General features: G+C 34.8%; 1 protein-coding gene across 1 annotated transcript; it reads right to left on the reverse strand.

The window, feature by feature from the left end:
- Positions 1 to 228: 228 nt before the first annotated feature.
- Positions 229 to 10769, reverse strand: LOC127092746 (phosphatase IMPL1, chloroplastic). Its single transcript, XM_051031668.1, has 10 exons — positions 10450 to 10769; positions 7296 to 7363; positions 6787 to 6920; positions 5807 to 5895; positions 3757 to 3814; positions 3558 to 3610; positions 3371 to 3469; positions 3179 to 3292; positions 2344 to 2445; positions 229 to 543 (listed from the first exon to the last, which is right to left on the reverse strand). The coding sequence occupies exons 1-10, from the start codon at positions 10696 to 10698 to the stop codon at positions 445 to 447; spliced, it is 1065 nt and encodes a 354-aa protein (XP_050887625.1). The 5' UTR covers positions 10699 to 10769; the 3' UTR covers positions 229 to 444.
- Between the last annotated feature and the right edge of the window lie 1107 nt (positions 10770 to 11876).

Consider the following 11876-nt stretch of genomic DNA (forward strand, 5'->3'; position numbering starts at 1 on the left):
ACTTTTATCAAACCATATTTATTTTGATGTATCACATTCACTTATAAGATGATTTTTTTAATAATGTTTAAATATTTATGCAATAGTAATTTTCAATCCAACAGCAAATTTTATCATGGTAAAGTACTATAAAAAATGTCACATATATATATATATATATATATAAATTAAATTTCACAATTATCTAACACAAGTGATGCTTATGAACAGCAATGAAAATATTAAATATACTTCTGAAAATGGCGGCTTTATAGAAATATAATGGAGGCATTCCAATGTCCAAATTACTGAAAATTTGAACAGAGTATAAACCAGTATACGCAGAAATAATTTATAACAATTATCGTAAGATTTCTACTAGTGATAAGAAATGTAATTGAACAATAATATCACCCGAGTCGGCGTGAAACAAGAAAAACAATTGTTGGTGTCTTTGCTGTCCGGTTAAACGTCAGCTGTGTAGTCCTCAGGTTTGTACCATAATGAGAAATCAATTCCATTGCTTTTTAATTTCTCAGTCGCAGGTCCAATTCTCTCCAGAAGCTGTCAAATACACATAAGAAAATGCATTTTCAGTAAACTGCAATGTTCAAACCACTCCGTGATTTACTTTAGTAACAAGAAATTAGAACTTACAGAAAAACAGAAAATTATCTATTAGCAATGATGAATCAATGAACTTCATAGGGACCCTATGGTAATTGTGAACTCTGTTGCTAACAAACCCCCAATATGGCGGGTTTACTCTAGGAAAAATAAAAGGGCCCACAGGAGAATGTGAGTTAGTTAACGTGTTTCCATAGAATATTCTCGAAGAGTATTTGAAGGGGGAACAAGGGGAAGAGTGGGGGTAGAAAAAATACTGTTGAGGTTGTTAGGAGGGGTTCTCTCTCTGGTTTAGGAGTCATTGACTCTGGTTGTTACTTTCTTGTAGAGCTTGCTCCTTCTTTTTCATCAACAATACTCTATATTCCATTGATTCTCTTCCTGACGCTATCAGAACTCATAATGAACTTCAACATCAACATTAGAAGAATAAAGGATCATTCTCTCTTGCATTACCTCAATTCAGTTAAGAGCTTATATACAAAGTTATGAGGGATCACCATAACCAACTAACTAAGCTTACATGACAAGTAACTAACCATAACTGAATCATAACTAACTAAAAGCCTAGTAACTAACTGCTAACTTCTTCCTCTTCATTATGTAAAACTATCAATGAATAGTATAAATTTAATAATTTAATATTAGCATTAATGTGGCAAGATGTTAGAGGCAACATGAAAAATTCAAAGTTTATGAATAGTCTCAATACCACCAAGGAGTTTTACAATAATATCTAGCTTAGTTGTCAATTCTAGATCAGGCGAACCCCAGGTCAGTATTAGCCTGTTTGTTCAAATTTCAGCTCACCCCAACCGGAAAAAAATCGATTACTGAGGATGCTATATTTTACAAAACATATTTCTACACAATTTTGACGATAACAATTAAAATGGTTAACACAATTCAAATATGTGGTCAAATATATTCCTTGGAGGATGAATGAATATAATAAGATATCACAATTTAAATAAACTAACCACAACTTTCAAAGTTTAAATGTACTTAATATACATTTATCATTCAAAATGTGTTTAAATATAAATTATTTCCAATATTCAAATGTAAATGATATTTGTCAATCAAAACTTTGTTCAATTATACACCTGAAAATAGTGATTAATGACGTTCAAAATCGTGGTTAATTGTGTTTGTGGATGATTAATTAGTGTAATGCCTAGTTATATCTATCAACCATTCAAACTATTATCGAAAGTTATCTCTTTTTAAGTCAAAACCATAAAACTCTTATTTTCAAAGCCTAGAGATGGCTTGCTTTTAACAAAACTAATTTGAACCCTCCAAAAGGGTGCATGTATATGGTGAATAACACTAATGCGTTATTCCTTTTCTGACAAATATTTTGTTTTTTAGCAAAGAACCAATTTGTTTTTTTTAGAAATGAACCAATTTGTAGTTGAGATGCTGTAGAGGTTGGGTTGAATTATGACTTATGAGGAAGCTTTATCCCCATGAAGCATTGAACCACTTGAGCCAAAAATTGATAAATATGATTAACTTACAGATTAACAGAAGCTCCGTTTCTATGAAGAAACTTGTTTAGGTATCAAATTTGAAAGGTTGTTGACTAAGATGAATTAAGGAATGAATAAAGTAGCCAGTAGCAAATATTTCAAAATGTTAATAACCCATTAGAGCAGGTGAAATGGACCACAAATTCATTGTTAAAAAAAGTTGCAACATAAACATATCCCAATAGCAAAATAAGAGACTAACCTTTCCATGGAGCACACCGTTTGAAACCAAAACAGATCTATCAAAAACACAAAACTTTCCGCCATCCATCCGAGAAACTGTGCCACCAGCTTCCTCTACCATCTATAAGTTAATGAAAAAACTGTAAGCAAAATTACCACAAGTATATGATGCAATAAATGGTGAAAGCTTTTCATAGGTATCATAATGCTCATAAGCCATGTTTCTGATTATAATCCTGCTTTTGTCAACTCTGAAGGAAGCACAGCAGCCGCAACAGAGCAGGAAGGTGACTGGCAGGATTCAGGCTCACGCTGTCCGTGGGCAGTACCGTTTTATATTTTCAGTCTCACTAGTACTAGTTTTCAAGATTGTTTTTTTTTTCATACACTTTACCAATTATCAAATTTTGTAAATTCAATTCATTTTTACTGGAGAGTGATTTAACTAATGTATAATTTAAATTTCTATATGCGAATCTTACACGTAGTGAATCCTATATTTTCCAATGACTGGCGTATTGCTATATCGGATATGTATCATATCCGATACTTGCATCGTGTCTGTGCTTCAACAGATGGTCTAGGCTCATTAATTTAATCCCGAAATTCAGGGATCCTGATTCTGTTTTCACTTATATATATGATTGTACAAATTCTTGAAAAATGTGTAAAATATTCAGATTCCAGTTGCTCTTATTGTTCTTAACCTAGAGCCTTTGAATTTGTGAGTCTTTTAACAAATAAGTTCTAGCTTGTCTGTTCATTAGGAAATTATTTTTCCATACAAAAGCCAAACACTTAATTCAATCTCAAAAGTAGGCCTTAAGAGTAATTGTTGATAATGTATAACTCACCAAAACACCAGCAGCCATATCCCATGGCTTTAGACGATATTCCCAATAAGCTTCTACAATTCCTAAAGCCACATGACACATGTCCACTGCAGCTGCACCAAGCCGTCTTACACCCTAAGAATCAAAGTCAAGAAAATGATTAGAGAAAGGCAGAGAAATGAGAAACATATTTTGTATATATTAGATGAATACCCTGCTGACGTCTGTAAATTCTTTGAATAAGTCTATGTTAGTAGCCCAGGCTTCATCATGATCATACCCAAAACCCGTCACTAGAAGAGATCGTTCCACCTAAGAAAAAAAACACCGAAATAATGATATGATACAGGATTGAGCAGTTCACTTTCTGTATTCTAAGGTATTATTTAGTCCTAATCACCTCATTAGTTGCACTAACTTGGATCCTTTGGCCGTTGCAGAATGCTCCACCGCCTACAAGGTACGCAAGAGAATTATATCAAGGCAGAAACTATACTGTTATTGATAAAACTAATCACTAGAAAGAGTAAACAAGTTTGCTAAATAATTTTTAGTTTCTCTAAGGGGTTGATAAAAGTTGGAATAGAAATTTATTTCACCGGCAGTTGCAGTGAAAATGCGAGTATTCCAACACATAGGACCACCAACAAACTCAACCTGAAATTAATAAAATTTTATTAGCATATCCTGTTTTGTCCTAATTATCATTTAGCATAATAGAAAATTAAGTAGACAATAGATACTATTTCATATCTGAGGAGCAGTCACACAACTAAAGTTATAAGTTTTTCCTATATTAAACGAAAAGGAAAGAGCAGAAGGGAATTTCTAGGATAATAAAAAACGAAGGAAAAAAGACTAAACAGTTTCAAAAAAAGTTTGGCCTCTGATCATTTTGAAAACTAAAATCCAAATTATCTACTAATAGCATGATTTCTGTAACATCCTAGACTTTAAATTTCATTGAATGTTTGTGTGTTTTATAGCTGTTCAGAATAAACTTGGGGTAGTAAGACCCTTAGCAATGTTCTTTTTAGCATCAATAGAATAGATAATCAATTAGATTGAAGCCCCTAATTGATTAACACATGTTATGAATATTTTCTTTTAAAAATTGAAACAACTTAATCGATTAGGCTAGTACCCTTATTCGATTAGGATGAGTTATCCTTTCAAGATTTGAAAAAACAGCTAATTTAGCTGATTAGAACTCAAGATTTAATATTATTAGACTGCGTTTATCTAGTAGAAAATTCACGGGCTCTCTGTTTCCAGCCCATTCCATTCTAGAATGTGTTCAAACACCTTAATCACACTGCAAAACCCTTGTGCCTCTAAATTCGACCCTATTCTCTAGGATGTTTTTTACTAGTGTAAGTTCTTCGAGATTCATCAATCAAAGGAGTTATGTTTTGGTCATTCTTTGTCAAGGACTCCATTGCTGCTTGCTGAAATTGTTACCATGCTATCGCTGATTTTTGTTCGAGGTTTTCAGTCTCTGTAACCACATAATATATGTGTTTCTATCCCTTTTTAATCTCCTATGCCTTTTCTGGTTTTTAATGGAACATTATGGCATTGTTTGATCCATTTAGTTGATCCAACTTCGTGGGATAAGAATAAGCTTGGTTGTTGTTATTGTTGTTGTGAATAAAACTTAGTGGGATAAGAATAAGCTTAGTTGTTGTTATTGTTGTTGTATGCCTTTTCTAGTTTAGTATTTAATTATGGAATATTTTTGGGACAAATGTTGCCGTGTGGCGAAACCTTCGTCCAAATTTGCAAAGCCAGCCGTATTTTCCTTCTTGGATCTGCGATTTCAATATAAGGTATGGGGAGAGAAAGTGACCAATGTATATGGGGATATCAATTGAGGTTAGACACTCCTCATGACTCCAAGTTTTGTAATTATGCTTTTAATCGTATTTCATAACCCTTGTTGTATGAGCAAGGGGTATGACTGCAGTGCAGTGACAAATGGTTTGGATTCTGATAGTAATGATCTGAAAATTGTTCAATGCTTATGATTTTGAGTTGTTTATGGTATGCTTGATCTATCTAGAATCTGTTAAGAGATGAAAAAATATTCAAATAACATCCTGCCACAGCTATCCCTTTATCCCAGTTTCAGGATCGCCGCTCCACTATCTAGGATAGACATCTATGAGTTAGATACGTCATCCACAATCATCACAGTAATGTCATTTCCACAGATGACTCAAGATGGATAGTGGCTGCCAGACCCTAATGGGATAATGATTAAAGTATTTGTTTCTTCAGCAAATCAAATATTCTGCTATGGAATTTAATATCCTTCTTCATACCACTCCATCAGAAAATAGCTGCTTTTCTACGTGGAAATTTAGTGGTGTGAATGGAGGTTCTTCTAGGACATGGCTGTAAATGGAAGAAACGAGGCATGGAGACTATGGAATCGTATAGAGATGCAGAATAAATGACTGATAGAAGGTTGGCTTATGATATGCTTTTTAGAGGATATCTTGTTACATGGAAAAGAAAAAAATTAAAGTTTAGTTGTTTGATCAAGCACTGAGGCTAAATTTCATGTTATGGCACAAGAGTGAGTTATTATCAATGAAGTTTGCATTAAGCAACATGAAATAGAAGTAAAAGATAAGAATAAATTACCACTGTAGCAGCAGTAGGTTTTCCTCGATATAGAACCCCAACAGAAACTGCAAAGCTGGGATAGCCATGTGCAAAGTTTGTTGTCCCATCTACAACGTTATACAAGATTTGTAATCGAAATATCCAACTTCCAAGTGATGCATATTACAACAAATGCATGAGAAACATACAGTCAGAAATAACGTATTTCAATAGAGGGAATAATATATTATATGTTATAATTACAAATTTTTTGTAATATATATATATATTATTGAAGATTTTATATTATGAAAATTGTTGAGCCAAAATCCTCAAAATCATTCATCAAATGAAATGGCACATATATTGGAGTCCCGGTGTTATTCTGGAATTAAAAAAATCCAAATCCCTTGATTTAGGGAATATATACTAGAGACAAGATAGCCAAAACTTAATTACAGTTACAACTTCCTAGTGACCGTGCGTGCTTCATAGCACTTACTATACATGTGGTTATTCAATTATTCAATTTTCTCAAACTATTAACGGTGTTACATTCAATTATTCAATTTTCTCAAAGTATTAACGGTGTCTACGTGTCAATGCTTCATAAAATAGGATGCATGCTACGAATGAAAGGAAGAACATAAGTCTTAGAATTTAAGTTGGGTCTAACTCATCCCTACAAAACCGGCTTGTAAGATGAGGATTGACCCCACTTATAAACACAACACGGGTCATATCTCTAAGCAATTTGGACTAAATTCACCCCTTCAAATCCAACACAATGAAGGTGTTGGAGGTTACAATGAAGGTAAGTCAAATACCGCAATTAGGCAACTAGGGGTGATCGCAATGAAGGCGGAAATTCCAACAATGACGAAGTTCAATTGATGCCTTTCTATCAAAGAAACTACAAATTCAAATAAGGCATGTGTGAAGAAATATACTTGAATGCCAGATTCTAGTTTCTAAGTAAACTTGTATGCTCTAAAGGAGCATTGAACGAAATCACAAACCTAAGGGATCAATGCACCAGAGATAATCAGAAGCTACTTCTCCTATAATGCCTCCTTCTTCCCCAAGAATAAGGTGATCTTCAAAATTCTTTTTCACCACTTCTAATATGGCAGCTTCACTCATTTTATCTGTCCTGTTAATTTACAAATGACTCTTGTTTGGTTAAAGAAACAAAGAAAACATGCAAAAAGTTATCAGTGCAATAAGTTGAAGATCCACAACAAAAGGAGCTTTCGGTAAAAAATAAAACAATAAAAAGGAGCTTAGAGTTCAAAGTTAATATTTATCAAGCGCATAATATTTGCAGCACACAACAGAGCTTTAATAAAAATAAACACTGCGCAAGTCAAAGATTGTCCAGCTATTTATATAATATAATACAAAGTGGTGGATCAGAAAGAAAGAAAGACCATAGAGGAGAGAACCGATGGATCATTTTGATAAATTCATTTGAAGTTTTGAACATCAAAGAAGATAAACATTAATTGGAGATTCAATAAGACCTTACTCAGTCACCAAGTCAGTTAATCCTTTATATGTAATATTCCGCGGCTTATTAACAGCATCCATCACAACCTGTATATAACAAAGTGGTGGAATTGGTATAAAGACGACTGGATGTCAAAAGTCAAAACCCTACTCAACTAGGAAAAAATAGCATGCCATAGTTAGCGATAATGCAGTATACAGTGGAAATTTAACTGAAACAGCCCAAATCTGTAAGCCTGTGATATTATACAAAGTTACCTAGTGGTGGCTTAGTAATATATATCTTGACAAATAAATTAATACCACAAATTGTACTTTCCTATGAGTCTCCCCTAGAGTATATACAAGTATAACTATGGTGCCTACTCTATTTAAGAGTGTCTTCGCTATATTGATGTCCTAAAACTTAAGAAACGGATGATAATCAATAATTAGACTTTGTTGACAAACATGTCCCTTACTGAATTAAAAATGTTTTTAATTCTATGTTATCAATCTCAGATAGCGGCACGTTGCTATCCCCGAAAAGGGAATGGAACGGGAGTGGGGAGCAAAATGGCCGATATTTTAGAGACACAGATGCTAATACAGTTAATACTAATGAACACATGATTGTTAAAAACTAATATAAATCAATCAAAATTCATAAAGTATTCATATTTAGAAATAAAAACCATAAGTCTTAGGCAATACATACTTCAAAATACCAAAAACAAATCAATAAAATAACCTTGCCACCTTTAAAAATTTAATGGTAATATCATATACAACTGGAGTGGCCACGTCAGAGCGGCGTCGTTCCGAATCCAATACCATTATCGCGGTCGTTCCAGCCGAGTCTCCCATCTGTGGCTGAACAGCACGACTTAACGTGATTTTCTTGGTTTTGTTGTTCCATGCCGAGTTTGATAACATAGCTTAATTATTTGTAAGAAGCTGTTAGCTGACCGAATCAGGAATTTTGGTGGCATGGAAGAGTGAGAAGCAAAATGTAGTTGCAAGATCAAGTAAAGAGACGAAATTTATAGCTAATGGCTCAAAGGCTTTTATGGCATTTATGTACCTTAGTCTACAGTATACCTTTGCTTTTGTACAGAATTAAAAGTGAAATCATATTCAGTTTTCCTTCTCCATTTTTTACTAGTTCTAAAAACATTATAGTATATAAGTCTCCCTCTTTCTATTCCATGATTACAGAAACCAATTTAAACGCTATTCTGCTATGGTTTTTACCATGTATCCTACAATACAATACATCATATCATCTGAGGCTTTGCTAGCAATACTCTCTCTCAAAAGTTTCACCTTATTTTCAAGGCGAACATTACGAAAATGCTCCTGAATGGAAGTAAAGGGCTCACAGATATGCTCAAAACCTACCAAAACAGGTAATGGATGAGCACTTATATATTACCGAAGAGTTAAGTTAAGCCTATGGTTTAAGACAAGAACGAGTTGAGCCTGTAATTCCCATTTTTCAGAGAGCATGAAGATCAATGGTCGGCAAAGTACTCAATTCTGTAGGATCGAATTTTAAGATAACCCAATCAATTTCTTTATACTGGACATCTCTCCTACATTTAATGGGTAGGGTTCATATTTGATATAAACCTTAAAGTAAATTAGACTTTATCAATTCCTCGTACGTAGAATCCTTTCCAGCTGTCATTCTTTTGATATTGCATCACAATTCAGCTTAAGGCACATGTTTACTACTTTAGTTTGATAATCTAGTTGTGCATGATAAGCTAACAAAACTTAAGGTTCATTCCAACAATGTAAAACAACTCAGTCCTTTAATATGTATATTTCATTGATCAGTCAGACTAATACCATCACTCTAATAACAGGTTTGTTGATTCCAGTCAAAGCAGATAACATTTCAACGAAAAAGAAATATATATTGAGACACCCGACCACTCCTTCAATCAAGTTCCAGCAGTTATGACTATCTAAAACTAAGACAATGGCAGTATCATCCAAAGCAAAAAAACACTTGAGTGGAAACTGAAATGGGGAAATTTCATCAAAATTATAGAGAATTATAACGGCGTCTCGAATGTAGATTCTTGAAAGATATACCAACCATTAACATTCATTGTACTAAAATTGGGAGGGAAGCAGGGAACAAAAAAGAAGAACCACCGTGAAAGCCTAAATCCAATCCAATGCATTGATGAGACTCTCAACTAGCCCTGTCAAGCCTAGGAATGAACATCTAGTGCGTGCTAGATAACAGGTGTGAAATGGTAAAATAAGAGGCAGTACACGGATCTGATACCACTCTTTAGATTGAACTTAACTCGATACCATAAAACCTGCTTATAAAGTGAAAACATCATACTTCACCATTGTTTTGGGCCTTCTGCTGCAAGGCCCACGAAGAAGACCTGGTGACGAGCATCGAAGAAGAAGGCACACAGAACACGTGAACCCTTGCCCCTGTTGAGGACATACGATCATGCCCTCCATCACATCTCTCACCGTTGGATCTAATCCAACGGCAATCCGCACAAGGTGTCAATCACACGCTGGCGGTTTTAACCGCTCATACTATATAAAAATCAGTTATCGTCATTTCAGGTATTCAATTTATTCTCACTCTAAAACTATTTTTCACGCATTCACTAACTTAAGCGTTGGAATGCTAACCTTGCAGGTCCACTCCCTCTCCACCGCACCGGAAGTCTGGTCCATCGCATCTGAGCTCTATTCGATCACTTCATCACCTATTTCTAGTTCCTGAACAGAACAGTGGCACCATCTGTGGGAACTCGAAGTTCATTCCGTGCCCCTTAACCTTGATTAAGGGCAACTGTTGTGGACTGGCCAAAATAGTCTCACATTGCTTGGAAATCGAGACTAAAGGTGCCCATACACCTCAACCCAATAAGGTGCATTTTCTAAAGGGTTGAGTGGGCAATACCTTGTAGCCGCATGACGCGGACAAAGCCATTTTTATAGTTCATATCAGATGTAATATGGAACTCTTAACCCAATGTAATGCACAAGACATAAATAAAGTCAAAACAAGTGCAAGGAATAGCAAATACCAATAACTTACCCAAATGTTCAAATCAACATGGAGTTGGAACAATTCAAATCATGGTTAATAATATTAAATTTCTTGGTTACTTAAACTGAAATCATGGTTAACAATGCAAAAATGGAACCTGAGCACCGGTCTGAGCAGCAGTTGTAGCGACTTGAATGAGATGAGCAGGTGGAATAGGTCCGGTGGAGGTTGAAGCAATCCTTGGAAAGTTATGATTTGTGTAAATTTGAGATTGCAAAGAGTTCTTACATAGTTGCGTCCTCGATTTCAAGCTCCAACTTCCAATTCGACGGCACGGAGAGGTTTGACGGTAAGTAGGAAATAGTGAAGAAAATTTTGTAGCCGAGGAGGAGAATACAATTGACATCACGATTGCTCTTGAGCTCTTATTATGAGATTGTGTTTTGTCAAGGAGAAATCACTATGTGGAAACTACTCCACAGGTTTGTAATTTATATATATATTTTTAAAAAGTTTAATTATTACTTTTTTTTCTTTCTTTTAAGTAAGGTTATGAATTATAAGAGAAATATGGGATAAAAAGGACAGAGGACTAGATTAAAACTTTGGCCATTTTTTTACGAAAATAACCTATTTTTTCAAGAAAATTCTAAAAATATCTCTGGTTTCAAAAAAAATCTCAAATTATCCCACTTTTAGGAGGAGTCACCAATTGCATTGGAGACTCCTCTTAAAAATTGAATGGAGACGCCAATTGGATTGACGCCCCTGTGTAGGACATAAGAGGAGGCGCCAATTCAATTGGAGCCTCAGTGTAAAATGTAATTTTTGTGTTATAAATAGATGCGTTGTGTGAGTAATTGTTCCACATCTCAAATAATCATTTGGCAATCATGTTTAGTGTTTGTCGCCGATACTGTAAGGTGATTTATGCGAGAGACAAACCTCAGATACTGATGTTGTTCTGGAACATCACTACGTTCGATCAACTGAAGAGGGAGCTGGTTCGTTGGTTAGATGGGAAAATACCAGAAGGGAAAAAATTAGAAGTATTGAGAGACTTGACAGTATCTTTGGTTGAGTGCGAATGAAGACTGATAAGGATGATAGGGAAATGATGTTCGATCGAGACAACATCAATTTGATTGTTGTAATCAGTTAGAAATATTTCTGTTTTCAGATAGCTTATTTTAATGATATATAATGATTGAAGGTTACAGAAATACAATGTTACAAAAAGCTTAAGACCTAGATGATGCTCCTCGATTGGGATAGTTGTTCTTGTTGTGTCCTGGTTGACGACAGATACTACATAATCTTATCATTTTATTTGTGGAATTCATCTCTGTTCTGATATGTGTGCTGTTTGGCCTTCCTTTTTTCTTTCTACGCATCTCGTCATTGTGCCAAACAATATCACCTTCATATGGAGGCCAGTAATCCTTCATTGGTAGTACCGAGGAGCTTTGATTATATACATTCATGACGGTGTCGGCCTTGTACACATCAGATAAATGGTTGTAAGCATCTTGACGAGTATAAGCGCATGCTGCAATGACATGGGATCAAGGTATGCGGAAGGCC

This window comes from Lathyrus oleraceus, chromosome 1 (assembly GCF_024323335.1).
Source record: "Lathyrus oleraceus cultivar Zhongwan6 chromosome 1, CAAS_Psat_ZW6_1.0, whole genome shotgun sequence".
In the NCBI taxonomy this organism is placed as follows: Eukaryota; Viridiplantae; Streptophyta; class Magnoliopsida; order Fabales; family Fabaceae; genus Lathyrus; species Lathyrus oleraceus.

What these genes read in the sequence shown, in the direction of transcription:
- LOC127092746 (XM_051031668.1), bottom strand. Translation starts at nt 10,698, where the DNA reads ATGTCAATTGTATTCTCCTCCTCGGCTACAAAATTTTCTTCACTATTT. An exon ending in CATTTTCACTGCAACTGCCG is followed by an intron (nt 3,611 to 3,756) that starts GTGAAATAAATT and finishes CGTACCTTGTAG; the next exon opens with GCGGTGGAGCATTCTGCAAC. An exon ending in ATATGGCTGCTGGTGTTTTG is followed by an intron (nt 2,446 to 3,178) that starts GTGAGTTATACA and finishes ATTAACTTATAG; the next exon opens with ATGGTAGAGGAAGCTGGTGG.